Source organism: Elephas maximus, chromosome 23, assembly GCF_024166365.1.
Source record: "Elephas maximus indicus isolate mEleMax1 chromosome 23, mEleMax1 primary haplotype, whole genome shotgun sequence".
Taxonomy (NCBI): domain Eukaryota; kingdom Metazoa; phylum Chordata; class Mammalia; order Proboscidea; family Elephantidae; genus Elephas; species Elephas maximus.
This window is the reverse complement of record NC_064841.1, coordinates 52,289,189-52,309,458: the sequence shown is the minus strand read 5'-3', so window position 1 is coordinate 52,309,458 and position 20,270 is coordinate 52,289,189. Positions and strand designations below refer to the sequence as shown.

Here is a 20,270-nt window from a genome sequence, read left to right as displayed (position 1 = left end):
TTGTATTTACCAGTCCCTGGGTGGTGCAAACAGTTAACGTGCTCAGTTGCTAACCAAAAAAAGTTGGAGGTTTGAGTCCACCCAGTGGCTCCTTGGAAGAAAGGCCTGGCAATCTACTTTCAAAAACTCAGCCATTGAAAATCCTATGCAGCACAGTTCTACTCTGGCTCACATGTTGTCGCCATGAGTGGGAGTCAACTCAACTGGTTAGACTGATTCTACTTGTGTTTACTCATTAATCTCACTCTTTTAAAATGTTTACTTTGATGCATGTTTTATGAAATATGTGAATTCAATTTTTACATATATTATTTTTTTTTAATTTCTAAATAATTAAATACGAATATTTTAAAATCCATAATCAAAACAAATTTTGGGGGGCTGGGTTATGTGATCAAAAAAAAACTTTGTAAACCATTATGATAAACTATAGTCCCATCCACCCACTGAAGGTCAGAACTTCAGTTCTACACAACAAAGTATTTTATTGAACTCAACTAAGACCAACTCAACTAAATCTGTATCACATACCTAAAAGTGAAAAAAACTGAAGGTGTGAAAAAAAGGAGAGCATCAATCACTCTATATTTTTAACAGATAAAAGCCTCCTTTGTCTTATATCTTCATGTCTTTCTCAAAGTGCTGACAATGATTGTTTAGGAAGTAAATAACAGTCTAAACCAAGTATTTTTTTTTTAAAACTAAATTTATACTTAGGAACACATTTTAAAATAATTTAATCTCTCAAGGAAGCACTTAAAAAAAAAATTAAATAGCTAACTAAATCAACCAGCCTGTAGTTTAAAGTTTTACTAAAGGCAGAAAAATAATCCTGTGTCATTAAAAATATGTGTCACATTCAAATCATATAGGCCATAATGTACTGTCAACTGGAGTTTTTGAGTAAAGCTATGATACTTGCATAAATTTTTTTAATAGCATATGGATAGAAAAGGAGTGTATCTAGAAAAAATTTCTCCTGATTCTACATGAAAATACCCTTCATTTCTGTTGACTGAGGACCCTGGAACTTTTCCTGCTCTGAGCTCCTTTTAATTTTCCACCTTTTGTAGGCTCTAATCAAAGTTCTTATATTTCAGATAATACAGATTAAATTCTCATTTGACTACCAATAATTATAATGAAAACTAAAGGTTAATTTCCCTACAAGTTTTAATGTTGAAAATCCAGTTTAGTATATATTTTTTTAATCTATTACTCATATTCACACATTTTACAAAAATTCAGTAAGTGTCTCCTGTGTACCATGCACTGTGTTCTATACACTGCGTGAGCAGGAGTAAAGAGATACAAATATGTCAAGTCAATCTTCTCTCCACAGAGGGGAAGCTCCAAGAGGGCAGGGGCTTTCCTCCAAAAGAATGAAACACTGCCCAGTTCTGCACCATCCCCATCATCTGTTGCAGACCATACCACTGTGTTGCACATAGTTTTCATTGCCTGATTCAGGGAAGTAGATGGCCAGGCCTTTCCTTCTGGTCTTACTTAGTGTGGAAGTTCTGCTGAAACCTGTTCAGCATCATAGCAACACACAAGCTCCACTGATAGACAGGTGGTAGCTGTGCATGCGGTGCACTGGCCAGGAATCAAACCCAGGTCTCCCACATGGAACCACCAATGCCCCCTGGCATCTGAGAGGCCAAAATAAATACTCCTGACTGCCTCCCCAAGGAGCTTACACCTAGTGGAGATGGGACATGAGAGGAAAAAAAGGAACTTAAAAATACTTGCAAATAATTACAATATTCTCATTCATATATAAGAATATCTGACAACAATTTCCATCTCCTTTCTCTCCCCACATAATGAAAATCTTATGTAGCTCACAGACAGGTTTATACTCACTGCACGGTCGGTCTATTTCTAAATTTAATTACAATGCTTGGCAAGACTTGGGAAAACATAATTTCAATTGATTTCAAAAATAAATCCCATTCAATATAAGACAATGGAATTTTTCACACTTGTGAATTTTTTATTTACTTGATAATGAAGATGACTTGGCATATAAAAAATTTCCAAATAAACTTTGGTCTAGCAATGATCCAGAGCCAGTATCTGTTAACAAAAATGAAATGGTTTTCTTCAAAAGGTCAAAAATTAAACTCTTCTTCCAAATAGATTTACTTTCCCTTTCAAATTAAATATGAAACATAAACATTGGTGAAGTCTCTCACAGTACTTACTGATCCATACAGCTCCCCCTTCTCATTCATTCCGAGGTAGAGTCCACTGTCCACGCCTCGAATGCTGACCAGGCCCACTGCTATACTGATAAATTCCAGAATGCCTATAGGACAAATGGGAAAAGACAAACAGCAAGTCAAAGCACAGCACATTTCCTTGGAATCTTAGCACTACAAGCAGTTTTTGAGAGGACATTGAGCCCAGCTCCCAACTTTGATAATCTCACACTAGTTAAAGAATTGTCTTCAATTTAAAAGAACTGCCTAAAAGAATTTATTTTCAAATAAATTCCATCTTACAATAATGATATAAAATACTTATTGAGATAATGACTTATATAACAAAATTATTTAAGAATAAAAAAGCTGGGGAACTAGATTAATGGAAATAGAACAACCAGAACAGAAATATTAAGAATGTTCGTGCATCATGAAGAATGTAACCAATGTCACCGAACAATTTGTACAGAAATTGTTGAAGGCGAACCTAAATTGCTGTGTAAACCTTCACCAAAAATACAACTGTCATTTTTTAAACAGATTTTAAGTAAAATAAATAAGTAAATAAGCCAGTATCTGCACAGATATGCCAAGAAGTGATATGACAAATAAGCCAATAAATTCTAATTAACCCAAAGAGTATAACTGAACAGAAAAACAACCTATTTCCATTTTATAAATGTGAAATTAAGTATTTGTGTAAGGGTGTTGTTGTTGTTGTTAGGTGCCATCCAGTCGGTTCCCTCTAATAGTGATCCTATGCACAACAGAACGAAACACTGCCCAGTCCTGAGCCATCCTTACAATCGTTGTTATGCTTGAGCTCATTGTTGCAGCCACTGTGTCAATCCACCTCGTTGAGGGTCTTCCTCTTTTCCGCTGACCCTGTACTCTGCCAAGCATGATGTCCTCCTCCAGGGACTGATCCCTCCTGACAACATGTCCAAAGTATGTAAGACACAGTCTCACCAACCTTGCCTCCAAGGAGCATTCCGGCTGTACTTCTTCTAAGACAAATTTGTTTGCTCTTTTGGCAGTCCATGGTATATTCAATATTCTTCCCCAACACCACAGTTGAAAGGCGTCAATTCTTCTTCAGTCTTCCTTATTCACTGTCCAGCTTTCACATGCATACGATGTGATTGAAAACACCATGGCTTGGGTCAGGCGCACCTTAGTCTTCAAGGTGACATCTTTGCTCTTCAGCACTTTAAAGAGGTCCTTTGCAGCAGATTTACCCAATTTTTTTTTTATATGCTGAGCAAATAATACGAAAAGCTGGACTATATGAAGAACGGGGCATCAGGATTGGACGGAGACTCATTAACAACTTGCATTATGCAGATGACACAACCTTGCTTGCTGAAAGTGAAGAGGACTTGAAGCACTTACCAATGAAGATCAAAGACCACAGCCTTCAGTGTGGATTGCACCTCAACATAAAGAAAACAAACATCCTCACAACTGGACCAATGAGCAACATCATGATAAAAGGAGAAAAGACTGAAGTTGTCATGGATTTGATTTTACTTGGATCAACAATCAACAGCCAGGGAAGCAGCAGTCAAGAAATCAAAAGACACATTGCATTGGGTAAATCTGTGTAAGGGTGCACATCGGTAAAAAGTTCTATTGAGAATTTCTGAGACATGAACTACATAAATCCAGGAAGGCAAAGGATTAAACATAAGAGGAAACTCTGTTCAAAGATGATGTTAAAAAAAGAGATGTTTCTTATAAAGGGGTAGTTGTAATTCTTTCATGTGCACAAAATGCAACAAATATATCATGCTTACGCTTTACAAAATATTTTTCTAGACCTGCAAATCCATCTAATAGAATGTGAAAAAAAATAAAGAAAAATTACAAATTAATGTTTTACATCTGATAATCTCTATCATGAAAGATACATCTAAACCAAGCCAGTTTATTACTAACCTTCCCTATGTCATAAAACACATGAAGGATAAATAAGGTACCAACTCTACGTAATTCATTTCACATGAGATGTGCTCCCTTCTAAATGCAATCATTTCATTGAACTATGTATGTCTTATGATTCCTATGTAAATCGCAGCTACCTGAAGAAGCTGTACAATACAGGTTTTAATTATCCTGAAATTAGTGTAAGAAGTTGATTAATGTCCAATTTTCATTATAAAATGAAATACAGGAAACATTCCATTTCATTTACTCATCAAACTGAAAGATATTTGCATCCCCTAAAAGGGTATTCGATAATCTTTCCATTTTCCCTAAACATGAGGCAGCTCTGAAAACTAATAATGATTAGCCATCAGACCCAACAAAGGACAGAGACCATGTGATTTCACAAAACCATTTAACTGCTCTGCGGAACATTGAGAATAATAACAACAACAATAATAGTAATCTCTAAAATACTTGAGCATTTAGTCTCTGCCAAATGAGAGGCCTGCTCTCATTTAATCTCAGAACAACCCTGGTCATTTTAATATTTTAATCCCCAGTTTATATATGGGGAAATTGAGGTTTAAGGAGGTTAAATAACTTGCCCCCAAGCAATCTGACTCCAAGGCCTGTATCCTTAATTATTATGCACATTTAACAACTGGTTTTACTTTTCTTTTTCACTCAGAAATTGCTTAATATATCTATGATTTCTGTAACATTTTCACGTAGTTATGCCCTTACTAGTGACTATCAAGCATTAACTAAATCAGACTGACTACACTGCCCCAGTGGGCAGCATTGAAAGTAGCAGAAGGAAAAACAGGTGAGCTACTGGGACTGTGCTCCTTCCACAGGTATCTTCAGGGCACTCAGAGGCCAATCACTGCTACAATGCTCTCTCATCATGCAGAACTTGGGGATGCAAGCATCTTACTCTCTAGACTATTTACCTAAATCATTTATGTGCACATCCAACCAAATCTATTGCCATCGATTCTAACTCATAGCAACCCTATAGGACAGAGTAGAACTACCCCCACAGGGTTTCCAAAACCGTAACCTTTACAGAAGCAGACTGCCACATCTTTCTCCCTCTGAGCAGCTGGTGGGTTCGAATCACCAACCTTTCAGTTAGCAGCCAAGTGCTTAACCACTGTGCCACCAGGGCTCCTGTACTGCACTTAGCACATAGCTTTTTTTCTGCTAAAGGACATAAGTTCTGAAATCAACTCAGTAATAAATACCTATTACTTAGGTATTTAATACATGATATTAAGAGAAAGAATTTATTACTCTAATTTATTAACACCTGCTTTAATTAACCACAATTCTACTACTGCGGTTGGCTATATAAGCGTATTCAAAAGTAACCACTAAAGGGCATCTAAATTTTTGAGACGGAAAAAATACACATGAGCCAACTATATTGTAATCAAGTTAGCCTCACTCCAGCTCAACTCACAATGCAGTCTACCAAATGCTCTAAAATGCTAGAAAAGTGAATATTCTGGGGAGTCATAATTGTGACTAATTCCCAATTTTTTAATTAAATTTGGTATTGTCATCAAATTCAAATACCCTATCTTTGAAAAAGAGAAAAAGCTTTCTTATGCCTCCTTCCCACATTCTTTGCATTGGTAGTCACATTTTGCCTTAAGCATCGTCTGAAAAGGGGTCAACAAGAAGCACAATGTGACTAACTACACCTCCTGCAGTAGTATAATAAAACTGTCCTTGCTGGTATACCACACCCACAAGAAATACATCTGATGTTACAATACACCTATGCAGGTAGAAACAAGGGAGAGATTGCGGCTGTCCCTGCCAAAGAAATGCACACAGTGGGGGAAAGGGGTAGTGATGCATACTCATCCAGCAACTAAAGTTGCCAATTATTAAAAAAGAAGCATTGCTACTTTGCTAATCCAGAATGAGTAGCAAAAGTAATTCAAAATGTACAGTGTTTAAAATGTGAAATTCTTGGCTCCTTTCTCAAAACTTAAAGTACTTTATGAAAATTAAATGAGATTATAATCTAAAACACCTAGCACTGCTTGAAAAATAGTAAAGATACAAAATACTGTTGTCATAATCATTATTACATAATTTGGAAATGAAAGTATTAAGATGTGACTTGGCTCTGTGTGTGTGTGTGTGTGCGTGCATGCACGCATGCATTTCATGGCATTGACAAGACAGCTGCCACGTATATGCATTCATTTATTCATTCAACAAACTATTACCGAGTGACTATTACAAGCCAAGCATGATGCCATTTGTCAAGTACGTAAAGATTAGTAAGATATAGCCTAGATCCTATAGCCTCAAAGAGCTCACCATCCAGTAAAAGGACAAACAGATAAACATAATAGAAGTGTGGCAACTGCAATGACAGGGAGATATTCAGGACATGGTTGGTGTCCAAAAATGGAAGCTCCTTCAAGTTTGGGAAGGGAAGCCAGAGGAGGCTTCCTGAAAGAAAAATACCTGAGATAAGTCTCCAAGGACCTACTCATGGAAAGAGCTATCTGTTGACCCCAGGTAGAAAATATTTTGTCAGCATCCATGTCTCTGCAGTTGCTTAGAAAACAGAGACCTCAAAATCAAAGCCCACCTTTTTTTGAGATCAGCTCAGTGATCTGAGGGCAAAGAGAACACAGGGATACGTGACTCGCAGCCATTCCACCACATACAGAGACAGCCAATGTTGAGGGTCAAAAAGACCTGGCAACACGATCTATCCCACCCTGACCCAGATTGAAATCTTTATCATCACCAGTTCCATCTTGCCCAAAATGAACTATATAATCTCAGGTCAATTAACCTTTCTCTAGGCCTGAGCCTGCGCCAAGCAAGTGTTGTTAACTGTACTAACTTGAGTACCACTCACTACCCATTTTACTTATTTCCCTGAATGTTCGGCACAGAGGGATGCTGAATCAATAATAGGCCATGGAAGGTTTCTGTGTAAACTTTTAAATGTTTAATGATAAAAGGGAGAGGAAGGGAATAAAGGAAGGGAAAGGAAAGGGTGGATCTCAGCCTCATGTACCATGGAGGCTAGTCTCTCAGGTAGACAAAATCTCGTCATCCTCAGCTCAGAAAGGCCAGAGTCATGGCGAGTGATGGAATGATGTGGGAAGCACAGAGTTAATCTGTGTCATTTCTCTACTGTCTTTCACAGCAGCCAAAAGTTCCGAATAACAACATGATTGTTGGGCCCCAAGGGTTTTGATGAGGTCCAGCAGGATCCCTGGTCCATAAGATCAGGTCAGTTCCTGGAAGCACTTCAGGAAAATGACCAGGACAACCTTCTCCTTGCCACAGACTGAGAAGCTGTTAATGATCAGCCCAGCGCTGATGGGGCTTTCCCCTAAAAACCAAAACCAAACCCACCGCTGTCGATTCGGACTCATAGTGACCCTATAGGACGGAGTAGAACAGCCCCATAGAGTTTCCAAGGAGCACCTGGTGGATGTGAACCACCGCTCTGTTGGTTAGCAGCCATAGCACTTAACCACTACACTACCAGGTTTTCCCAGGGCTTCCCCAGCTCTTTTCAAATTGGGCCTTCCTTCCAAGGCCAGAACAAGGCCAGCTGTGAGAAGTGGAAAGACTATGGAAGCAGCTCCAGTCTGGCCCCCATTAAACAACCCTCTAGGCTAAAAGCATCCAACATCTAACAGAGCTACATTCTTCAGACAACAAAAATTTATGCAAACTGCAGAGAAAGCCATGAGGAGAGGCTTTCAAAATAGATTATCGAACCCCTCCCTACAGAGCTTCCTGCTAACCCAGAGAATTCCAAACCAAGGCTGCCACATCAATCACCTCAGAGTCCTGGATCAGGGTAAATCAGAGTCTATAGAAACTTAAGCAAATCTCAAGAGTTTACTTGCGAAACACTAACTGAATGGGGAGTTATAACCATCACTTTCTCAAGAATCTGAACCACTCCTAAGCACAGCTCCTAAAATAGGCAGCCTTTCCCTTAGTGAGATACCGAAGAACTGTACATATAGAAGGTAATTTTTTGAAGTGTAAAAACCTGGAATTAAGTTGGCTTTTTTTTAATTAAAAAAAAAAACTATTATACTTCTCCGTTCTAGAACAACTTCCACCTAACACCTGATCTCTTTGAATGCGCAGCCCAGTTTAGGTGCTCATCTGGGGTCCTCATGATGGCCCACTTTTCATAGCAGCCACATCAGGCCAAAATGGGGGAAAGGAACTCCATCTTTCCACGAAGACTTGTGGTCAACCCTGCCTCACTGTGGTCTGTAGGCACGATGCAAGTTAAACAGAGGATCAGGGCCAACGCTTTTTTCGTATTCTGCATTATCACTACCCCAGCTGATTTTCTGCTCACTTTTTTCTGTCTAGCAAGGCTGGAGAGCTTTAAAGAAGAAAACAGGAAATGAAACGTCTTGCTCCTCCAGCCTATTGCCCCGAGATACAATTCCCAGTTCCTTCTTTTTATGTTCAACCTTATCTCCACACCACCAGCCCGAAAGGAAAAAACAAACGGTCCCCCCAAGGTCCCACCTAAGTTGTCGCTGTTGCAGCTCCGGCTGGAACAACAAGAAGGTTCTCCCTCCACCCCATGCCCCCTGCACTGCCGCTGCTGTGTCACCACCAAGCGTGCCAGCAGCTGCAGTCACCTGCAGCTTCAGGAGAGTGGCAAAAATCTTGTTTCCAGCACGTTTCCTTCTGCCACTTTATTTCAGGTAGAAAACGCACCTTCTATTTTAATCAAGATGTAAACGGTCTCCCCTGCCCCCAGCTATCCATCCCCAGCTACCCTTTTCTAGGGTAAGTGAAAAGAAACTGAGGGTGAAGACAAGTTCCTAGAAGGGCACAAAGTTGAGGGGGAGGGGGCTGCTAGTGGGGCAAGGAAGGAGGGCAGAAGGTGAGGAAGCCGCCGGGAACTCAAGGTGTGAGGCGCAGCCGCTGCACCGCGGACCCCTCCTGCTTCCGCCAGCTCGCTCCTGCCCGCCGGGTCCTAACGCCGCACTATGAGCACCACCCAGCCACGCATCGGGTGGGGAAGGGAAGAAAGGGTAGGAGGCTCCCAGTGCACGCACCGCACAGCACAGGGTTGCTAATATTGGGACCTGCAGCAGCGGTAGCAGCGGGAGACCGCGGTACTGCTGTCACCCCGGGGGCCCCCTTCTCACTGCAACCGAATGAAAGACTTAAATAACCCTCCTGGCTCACCCTCCTCCCCGCCCCCACTGCGCACAGCCACCCACTCGGCTCCATCCAAACGTGGGTGAGCGGCAAAGCGGAGCGCCCTGCCCCCGCGGCCGGCTCCGGTGCCGACTAGCACGTCCTTGGCTCTGCAACCCCTTACCCCAGCCAGGGCCAGGGCTCCCCTCCCCACGCATCCAACACTAGGAGGCCTTTCCTTTGGCTGCACCCCCACCCCAAGATAACGGTGCCGAGCGACTCTAAGGAGTTGCGATGTCACTTCCTTGACGACACCCTTCTCCAACCTCGAGGATGGGAGAAACAGGGGCTTGTTTTTTGTTTTGTGATCTCTTTTCAGTTGCTGTACCTGCACTCCTCTTCCACCTCCTGACCCCACCATCCCACCCTTGCATCCCTGCTCTCTCCGGCCGCAGAGTTCCTGGATGTATCATGACTCGACTGCGTGTGACAAACGTCCTATCCTAAAGGTGACTGCATCAAAAAAAAAAAAAAAAAAAGGCCCTGGGGGAGGGATAGAGGAGACCGTGTAGGAGCCCGAACTCCAACAAGCCAGGACCCCTCCCCGCGGCTCCGTGGTGCGCCCGGGGGTCCGAGGCTCTCTCCAGGACCCGGCGCGTTGTCCTCACACAACAAAGCTCGCCCACCGCCGGCGCTCCGCAAGCTCCCGGACTCCCCCGGGCGGAAAGGCCGGCGCGGGAGCCGGGCCTGCGGGCCTCCTAACTGCGATTCGGCGGCGAGTTAACAATAGCCTGCCGCCTGCTCCGCGGCCTTTTGTCCACCTCGCTGCTTCCCCGCGACTCTGGCTTCGCCAGCCCGGGAAGCCCGACCCACTTCCCGGACCCCATGGAGCCCCTGGCTCTCCAAGAGCCGTTGGTGCCCTTCTGAAGCAGGGGGGTGCGGGGCGAACCAGGATGGGAAGCAGGGGACTCGGGGCCAGACTGCGGACTGTCCCCATCCCCTCCGCGAACTCTGCTGCCGTGGCGCCCACCTCAGCGCTCTCAACCCGCAGATCGCCGCGCCCGGCACGACGCAGTCAGCCTCCCGGACTCACTCTCACACAAAGAGAGCTGAGACCCCAAACTTTGACCTACAGCAAGCATCCGGTCCCTAAACACGGCCGGAGGGTCTCGGCCCCCACCGCCCGCTCCAGGCACCGTGGTCCCTGCAGCTTCGGAAGAGGCATCTGAAGCCAGTCAGAAAGGGAGCCCGAAACGGAGCGCGCTTAGGACCCCGCGGACCCAGCCGGGCAGCCGCCCAGTGCGCGCTGCGGCCCGGGCGGCCCGCGCCGGCACCTGCCGGACCCGCGCGCGCGGGGCTTCGGGTTCCACCTAGCCTCAGGGAGCGTACCGAGGTCGCCCCGACCGACGCCAGTTGACCTGGGCAGGGCGCTTCCCCCCACGCCCGAAGGGTGGCCTCTGCGGTCCTGGACAGACTCGCCCTCCCACACGCGTCCCTCCACCGCCTGTTGTTCTGGTTTTAAACGCTAGGCAGGGTGGCCGCCCTTGCAGCAAGCAGAGAGCAACAGTACTTTTAGTAAAGTTTAGTCCCCACTTTGCAACAACCAAAAGCTGCGTTTACTTAGGTAGGGGAAAGAAGTTCTATTTCAACTGAGTAATTGCAAAACCAAGAGCTACAACTTTTTTTTTTTTTTAAAGCAGGGAGCGAAGATAGAGCAATTTACACTGTCGGGTTCCGTTAGGGTGCGGTGAGCAAAGGAAGAGAATCGTGGGCCTCCTGTATCTGGGGCCATCCCCGTCTCAGGCCTGACTCCTCCTCACCTTCACCAGACTGGCATCACCTACAGTCCCATGAAACTAAACATACAGTTTAGATCGTGTTCAACATCTGGCATTAAAGCACGAGAAAGAAAAATCGCCACAGGACTGTTTTTTACGACCTAGTTTAAGTGTTGTCAGGTGGGTTCACTCAGAAGCTAACTCCTTCCAACAGTCTGGTGGCCTTTTTTTTTTTTTTTAAGGAAGGAAAAAACTCGAGAGTCCCGCATTGGAACTGTTATTTGACTTCATTCCTTTGGGGCTAAGGTTGCCCCCAGCAGGCATGTGTGTGCAGGCACTTAAAAGTGTATAGAGTCACCAGCCCTGGAGTCCGCAGCTCTCGATGCTGAGTCACAAATACCACCCTCTGGAAGTGAAATCCTCAGAATGCCCTTTAAAATTAGCTCACAGCTTTTGTACGCGCCACACACTCACCCCAGAGAGTCACTCAGGAAATGCACACAGGGTTGCACACTATGGAAATGAAAGAGCACAGGTTAAAGCTTGATAGCTGGAAGGACAAATGCTCCTAGGGAGAGTTCTGCCCCTTCATAAGTCATCTTCCCCAAGCGTCTCTGCCCTGCTGTCTGCGCTGTCTAAAATATGACTTTAGTCCTTCTTCAACAGCACAATCTTCAACTTTCGCTAGTGGGGCTCTCCGACCCTCACAGTGGGGATGAACAATACTCGTAAATTACAATTCAGGCAGTACAGTTATTAGAAGGAAATGGGGAGGGGTAAAATCTTAATTTGGATACAAGATAACCACTGCCTTCAGGGAACTTAATCCATTTTTAAGTTTTTAGTAGTTAATGATTAAAGCTTTAAACTCGTGGAGTCAGTCCATTCAAAAGAAACTTCCTAAACAGATCTTCCCATGTATCTGATGCAAAAGAACAAGGTTGTGTTACATTTATAAATAATGCCATTTCCCCCCGCCCCCATTTAAAAAAAAAAAAAAAGCCTTTCAATTCAGTGCCAGCGGCAGATCTGCAATTCCAGAGGCTTTTTTTTTTTTTTTTTTTCCCTGAACTGGGAGAGAGAGAGACCTTGTCCGCATCCCCCGCCCAGCTACCACCTTGGTAGTTATAATCTGAACATTTCATCGCAAGGACACTAAAGGGTTAACGGTATACCTACCAAATCGGCTGTGGTCTTTCCTGGTTCCCTGGATAGTACCATTGGGGAAGATTTCTAAGTGAAATCCAGTCCTGCAGTATAGCTGCCTCCGCCTGAGAATCCCTTTTAAATGATCCAAGTCCGTGACTGCGGGTCCCCTGGGGAGCCCCCCTGCTTCGGACTGACCCAGGTGGTCACTTAACAAAACCGGGCTGTCCGCCGGTAACACGGGCACATTCCCAAACGGTACCGCATCCTGCACACCGAAATAGTTCCCAACTTCACCTAAGGGAGCCATCAGAAGACTCGGCTTTTGGAGCACAAGAATAAACAATAATGATGGTGTCAAACCCAGGAGATATTAGCGAGGTATATCCAACTCCCCTCCCTTACTGCAGTTGCAGAGAGAAGAAAAAAAAGAAAAAAAGGTTCTTTTCTTCAATCCATTAAATGCATAAATAAAAGTAATATGCTGTTTTCACTGGCACAGGTTCAAGGTCAAACCACTGATAGTCTAAGAAACCACCACTTTATACTCACACACTGACATATTTATAAACATATCTATGTATCTCTATAGATATATCCCCGGCTCTTAGCAGGCAGTAAGGTCTTCATCCCATCCAACCGTAATAAGGAAAAAAATCCGTAGTTTCTCCATCTGGCTTGAGATCAGAATGACCATAGCAACTTAAATACCTAGGCGTTATTATAGGGATTTTTAAGATGCACGGGCTACGTCAGAATTTACGGATCCTGACTCCAGGAAGGCATGCGCTGTTTTTACTCTCTAACCGACTCTGCAGACATCAGCATGAATCCTTCAAGGGGGAAAAAAAAAATCTCACGTTGTTGGCGAAGACAAAGCTCCCCTCCCGGTCCCCCCTCCAAAAAAAATAATAATAAAACAAAAAAGGAAAAAAAAACTTTAGGCGTCCAACGCTAATATCCAGAATTCTCCAGAGGGTCCGCAGATGTCCATTGGCTCAGAATGAGTGTGAAGCAGCGAGCAAAAGAGAGCCGCGTCCGGGAGCTCGTGTGCTGCTCTGGCTGGCGTGAAACAGGTGTTGCCCGCGCCGGCTCGCGGGGAGTGTTGTACTCGGGCGGAGCGGCTTCTCCAGCGCATCCCCCGCCTGCACGCAGAGTGGCGCAGGAAGCGGCATTGGGTTGGGTTTAAGGTAGCGCCGCGACCGCCGCCAGCCTCCGCGCGGTCCTAGCGCCCCCCTTACCTGCTGCGGCAGCACAGCCTCTACGCCTGGCCCCGGGCTCGAGCCCCGCCGTTCTGCGGCAATCTGGGCGGAGAGTGCCAAAGCGCGGCACTTCACAGGGATAACTGAGGAACACTAACTTCAAAAGTAAAACGCAAATAAGTGATGAACTGGAAGGCAGGAGGCAGAAACCATGAGTCTCCCAGACTCAAAGTTTTCCTGCAGAATCGAAGCGGGTAACCTAAGCTCTGGCTCCCTATGGGGATGTAAACGGGACATTGGTGTGAGGTTCGAGCTTAAACTGGGAAACTAGTTTTCACGAGGACTTTGCATTATAGAATACGGCGTAATGGAGAGCACTGGGCGGGAGGGGTGTTGATTTGCTGGGCTTGCATGGACTTGGTAGTTGCTTTTTCATTCTTCTGCCAGACACACCGAAGCGTAAACTGTATTGCAGGTAAGACAGATGGGGTGAGCCCAGCCCAGTCTTTTGCTCGCTCGCTCGCTCGCACGCTCGCTCGCTGCGGTTTTGTTCGGGCTCTTGGATGGGCATCTTCCTGGGTACTGGGCGTTGGGGCTATTTTGAGGTCGCTCCCCAGGCGCGAGCTCCAGGAGCGGCGCGGGCCGCAGGCGAGGCGCTGAAGAACTCCCTCGGTCCTCGCCTTCCTCTCGCCCCCAGACTCAGGTGTGTGTCCTCGGGGATCTTGGGGTGGAGAACGCTCAGTGGGTCTCCCTCTCCCAGCAAACCACGCTGTTTGGGGCCAGCCCTGCCTCGCTCGAGCTGCGTAGGGCACGCCTCAGCCCTTCCCCGGTCTCCAGTAGAGGCTGCTTGGCTGCGGGCGCCAGAGCCGCGGCGAGCTGGCCGGGTGTCTCCTTCCTGCTCTGCCCAGCAGGGCCGCCGGTGGAAGCCTGAGGGCCGCACCCCCGCGCGGGACGGATTTCTACACCCGGCCGGCGGCAGTGGGCGCGTAGCCTGAGGCCGGGACAAAGAAAGCTGCAGCCTGGGCCACCAGGGACCCTACCCCGGCCCGCCGCGAAGCGGGCCCGGCGGCACGCACTGCGCTCCCGCCGGCTGCCCGCGCGCCCCGACTCTTCTAGCGGAGGTCGAACGCGGAGCACCGCTGTGCTTCTCGACGCACACACGCACCTCTCAGCCCACCCGCAAGCCTCTAGCTCCCGGCTCCTCTTTGTTCACATTGTCTGATAAACTGCCCGGCTCTTGGGTCAAGAGGATGGAAGTTGTGGAGACTGGGCCCAGCTCCAGCCTGCGGGGCGTGCGAGCAAGAAGCAAAGTCTAAACCCGAGGCTGAACGCCTGCGGTGGGGAAGGAACAGGGGCCTTTTTGGGAGGGGAGAAGTTGAATCCGCCGTAGCAGTCTAGCCAAGGGCTGGAAGTGAGGCACTGGAGGGGGCTTTTTTCCGAAAGCCAGTGTTTCGCCAGAAGGTGAAAGGGAGCGATGAATTTGCAGATTTCCTGGGCGCTGGGGGTGCCAGTGACCTGGAGCGACCTCTCCCCCAACGGCCCCCGCCCCCACTGGGTGGAAGGAGTACTTGGGGCCGGGGCTGGGGGAGGAGAAAGAGGTGAGACGGTTCGCCCACTTTCCACTCCTACACCCCTTTGCCGCAGTCTCGGGTCACTGGGTGTCCGCGGGTGCTAGCTGCGTGCGTCTTGCTTACGTTTTTATGAAGTACAAGTGCCCTGCCCCGTGGTATTTACAACAGTCACGACAACGGTGGTACAGAGCGGGCTTTTAATGTTAACTGTTCAGTGACAGATAAAAGACGCTGGGGAGGAAGTGTCAGTTCTCATAAACCACCGGCACAGTTCGCAATGATCACCCGAGACAGCCAGCCCGCAGCGCTGGCGTAAGCAGGGCGTTACTGGGCCGCTTGGGCACAATTACTTTTTTAAAAAACTGGTGAAAGAAAGAGAGACGGAGACAAGGAGGCACTTGGTAAGGAAAGGGACGATCGGCATGTGAATATTTCCTCTGAAGACAGGACTAGAACATTTTCCACCCAGCTGTCTCCAACCACATTCTTTCGGTCTGAATTTAGACTGTCAGCCAATGAGCAAAGACCATTTCTGCTCCTGAATCCTGCAACATCGGTGACTGTCACTTTAAAAAGTGCTGCAGCGATGGGAGAGGGCGAAGTCGCTGATGAAGCACTTTCCCAGGTAGAGGCAGCCTCATCTGGGCATCTCTCTCCACTGCAGTTGGCTTAGTCCACATTTCAACTCCATCCCTAACTCCAGCTTCCAGAAGGGTTTGCTGCCTTCTTGCCCCTTTGGCTTGCCCATCAGGATTTCCCCTGCTCCTGTTTGGTCATTTTTACTCTTTTGGTAATAGAAACAGTGTCCTTCCTTCCACTGACTACATCGCATTTCTCTTGCACTTTCCCACTTACTTTCTCATGACCCTCTCACAGCTCTGCATTGATAATGAGCTCATATGTGCAGGTCCCTAGTATGTTTGGAAACCCTGGTGGTGTAGTGGTTAAGAGCTATCCAAAAGCTCAGCAGTTCGAATCCAACAGGATGCACCTTGGAAACGCTGTGGGGCAGTTCTACACTGTCCTATAGGGTTCCTGTGAGTCAGAAACGACTGGATGGCAAAGGGTATAGTATGTTTAACAAGTATTCCGCAATGAGTATACAGATGTTAAGTGCCAAGAGTACCAGGCTTTGCTTTCTAGAGGCACGTGGTGTAATTGGGTTAATAACACCTGCCTTGGAAGCTTGTCGCAAGGAATAAAAGAAGCAATGCACATAAAACAAGCAGCATACAATAGGCACCCAAGATACAGTCGCTATTCCTGTACTATTCCTTATAGAGTTCCCATAGATTTCTGCCCATGGCTGAGTCAGCAAATACTACTGGTGATTTTAATCCCAGAAGTTTCTTACACTGTGTCTTCTCGAAACATTTTAATCCCTCATGTTTTCCCTTATTCCCCTTACCTGTGTTTTCTATTAAGTTTGTCATCTATCTTTTCTGCTTTCTCTGTAGTAATTAGGCCCAGATGGGAGAAAGTGCAAGAGAAGGAAAGAGGGCATGAAGTGGAATGAGCACTAGAATAGGAGTCGGCAGGCCTGGAATAAGGCGCCTCACACCTCTACCTATTTACTGGTCCCTTACTCATCTGCCCCACTCAATTGCTGTGAAGATCAATGCATGATACATGTATATGAAGTGGCTTGTCCTCTACAAACTTAAGGTGGCATTTGGAAAAGCCCTCCATTCACCTCCATTACTTTGGTCCCTAACACGGGTCTCCTACAATGCATGTCGATTTTTTTTCTATTTTCTTGAACCCCCAAATGCAAATCATTACAGAAACTTTCCATTCCTTTCCTAAAGCAATAGAGGTGTAACTGTGCCTCTGCCCTTCCATCCCCATTTCCTCCACTCCCAACCCCACAATCTTTCAATCTGGGTATGGACATTAATATGCAAAAGAGCTTTGGTTTGGAAACATCTAGGAGTGAAGGGCAAAGGGAGGTAGCTTAGGGGTTGAAGTCTGTTCCCAGGCTGAACCCATGGGCTAGGTATGAGCTTCAGTGGTAAGAAGACAGAAGTGTTGTAACCAACTATTTAGTCACTGTATTCCAAACACAGCACTAAGTGCTTTTTTTAATCTTCAAATCTACCTTATGCTGTAGATACTAATATTATTCCCATTTTACAGATGAGGAAACTGTGGCTTATAGAGGTTAAATAACATGTCTATTCCCACAGCGCTAATAAATGATGGAGCCAATTTCATTGACCCCAGACTCCCCCTTGTGTAATACTGTCCTCTATTATAACAGGCACTAACTTTTAAATTTTGTAATTAGCATATTCCATAAAATAAATATGCTTATATACACATATTTAAAAAACAACCAGTTAAAAGACATAATGAAGGAAAAGGCCCCAGTTACAATGGGAAATGGCGGTTCAGTGGTAGAATTCTCACCTTCCATGCAGGAGACCCAGGTTCGATTCCAGCCAATGCACCTCAGCACAGCTACAACCCATCTGTCAGTGGAGGCTTGCCTGTTGCTATGATGCCAAACAGGTTTCAGCAGAGCTATCAGACTAAAAGAGACTAGGAAGAAAGCCTTGGTGATCTAGTTCCAAAAAATCAGCCAGTGAAAATCCTATAGATCTCAACCAACAGATCCCATTGTGCATGGGGTTACTCAAGTCGGGGTAACAAGAGTAGGAAAAAAAGAGACAAACAGAGATAAGAGCCCTAGGAACAAAATTAACAAAAAATGTGCAAGATCTACATCAAGAGATATTTTTAAAGCTCCCTAGGGTGGCATAGTCGTTAAATGCCACAGCTGCTAACCAAAAGGCTGGCAGTTCGAATCTGCCAGGCGCTCCTTGGAAACCCTATGGGGCAGTTGTACTCTGTCCTATAGGACCACTATGAGTCAGAATCGACTCGACGGCAAAGGGTGTTTTAGGGATACAAAAGAAGACTTGAACAAATTGAAAATCATACAATGTTCTTGGATAGAAAAACTCAATTTCGTAAATATGTCAATCCTTACTAAATTAATCTAAAAACTTAACATGATCTCAGGAAAGATACCAGTAAGTTTTGTTTTGTTTTTGTTTTTTTAATTAAACACACTGATCCTAAAGTTAATAGTTTTAGTAAGTTGTTATAAAACTGTAATAAAGTTTTAATAAATTAAAATTGACAAATTTTTGAAAGAATAATTAGGGGATAACTAGTCATACAATCTTTTTAAATATTTGAAAGCTACAATAATTAAAACAGAGTAGTATTAAAAACCCATTGCCCTAGAGTCAAATTCTGACTCTTAGTGACCCCATAGGACACAGTAGAACTGCCTCATAGGGTTTCCAAGGCTGTCAATCTTCACAGAAGCAGACTGCCACATCTTTCTCCCAGGGAACAGTTGGTGGATTCAGCCACCAACGTTTTGGTTCGATGCCCAGCACTTAAGCACTGCACCACTAATGAATAAACATAAAAAGCAATAACAGAATAGAAATTACAGAAATAGACCCAAATATATGTGCAGATTTAATACAGTAAAACCTTCAAAAGTCAGAACTTGTGTAAGAGGGAAACCTGTCAGAGAAGGAAAACTCAAATATTTTCCACTAATAGCAAGTGATGAAAAGCGGTGAGACTGCCCCTTATGCAAGGAGGAAAACTTTCAAGACTTAGAAAAACAAGGCAGTCCCATTAAGTTCTGGGTCTCATAGGTTTCACTGCATATGAAAATCAATCAGTGGGATAAAATGAGCTATTGAGTAAATGGTTTTGAAACAACTAAATAGACATCTGGAAAAAAAAGTAATATCTATTCTTCACATCTTACATGAAGACAAAATCCAAATGGAACAAAGATTTAAATTTAAAAAATAAACCATAATAAGTACTAAAAGAAACAGTGGAAGAATCATTTTATAATCTGAATTGTGAAGGCCTTTCTGATTGTATCACAGAATCCAAAAGGCTAAAAGAGAATATTTATTAAACACACATACGCACGCGCACACACACACACACACACGACGAATTTTAACGGGGGGGTGGGGAGAAGCAAATTCAAAAGATAAATGATGAAATGGGAAAAAATGCACATCTCATATCAAGATAAAGGAGTAATTTTTCTAATATATAAAGAGCTCCTACAAATAAATAAGAACAATACCAACAGAGTAGAATAGTCAGTTCACAGAAAAATAAGTACAAGTAATTCTTAAACATTAGCAAATATGCTCCAGTACATTCATAATAAAAGAAATGCAAAATAAAACTTGCTCATATACCATTTTTTACCTACAAATTTGGCAAATATCAAAAAGTTACATAAAACACTGTTAGAGAATTCAGGCATTCTCAGACATTGCTGGTGGAGATTAAATTGACACAACCTTTATGAAGAACACTTTGGTAATATTTATTAAAATTACAAATACCAGACCTTTTGACCCAGCACTCTCTCTTGTAGGAATTTATCTTGCAGATCTATGCACATAAGTGTAAAACCATGTGTGCTTAAGATTCCTCAGTGCAGCACTCTTGTAACAGCAAAAGATTGGAAACAGCCCATACATCCATCAAGAAATGACTGGTTAAATTAATTATAATAAATCCATAAAATAGAATTTTATTCAGAATGTTAAAAGAAAAAATAAGGAAGTTTTTGTATACTGATATGGACTCCTCTGAAAGAAATATTAAGAAAAAAATGCAATCCAGAACAATGTGTAACTTGTGTACTTAAGGGAAAACTTTTATGTTTCTAAATATAAGTAATATATTGGGAAATATTTATAATAAATATAACTGCACTGGTTGCCTCCAGGAAAGAGAAACTGCATAGCTGGGGGACAGGGGTGAGAGGCAGGCTTTTCACTATATAGACTTGCTTACATTTTTGAAGCACATGAACATGTTATTTACTTAAATTTAAAAAAAAATTGAATTTTTAAAAATGATTCCATATTCCTTTTTAGAAAGGCATGGAAATGTAGTGCCTTATGCAAAGATTTTGTGAGCAACTGCAGAAAATGTTGTAATTAGGGATCACTTTTCTCCACACAGCCCCAGTGCATGAACTGACACATCTCTGAAAATGTGATAAAGTCAAACTTGTTGGGCCTTCAGGGGAAGTGCTGCAAAGCACTGCTACTTTCCATCTCTTTCACTATAATTCTTTACATTTCCTTAACCATTTCAGCTTTTTTCCTGCCCATTTTACTTTCCTGCTTCTATTTCTCCTATCATAAAATGTAACTGACAAAGCCCTGGGTTTTCTTCACTTGTAATGGTTCCAACATT

At 44.3% G+C, this 20,270-nt stretch overlaps 1 protein-coding gene across 1 annotated transcript in view; it reads right to left on the bottom strand.

Annotated features, from left to right (window-relative positions):
• Positions 1-12,624, bottom strand: part of FGF9 (fibroblast growth factor 9) — a 40,871-nt gene extending 28,247 nt beyond the window's left edge. The window contains exons 1-2 of the mRNA XM_049867450.1: positions 12,266-12,624; positions 2,208-2,311 (exon numbers count right to left, since the gene is read on the bottom strand). Of these exons, the coding sequence (XP_049723407.1) occupies positions 2,208-2,311; positions 12,266-12,542 (381 nt within the window). The 5' untranslated portion in view covers positions 12,543-12,624. The remainder of the gene's footprint in view (positions 1-2,207; positions 2,312-12,265) is intronic.
• Between the last annotated feature and the right edge of the window lie 7,646 nt (positions 12,625-20,270).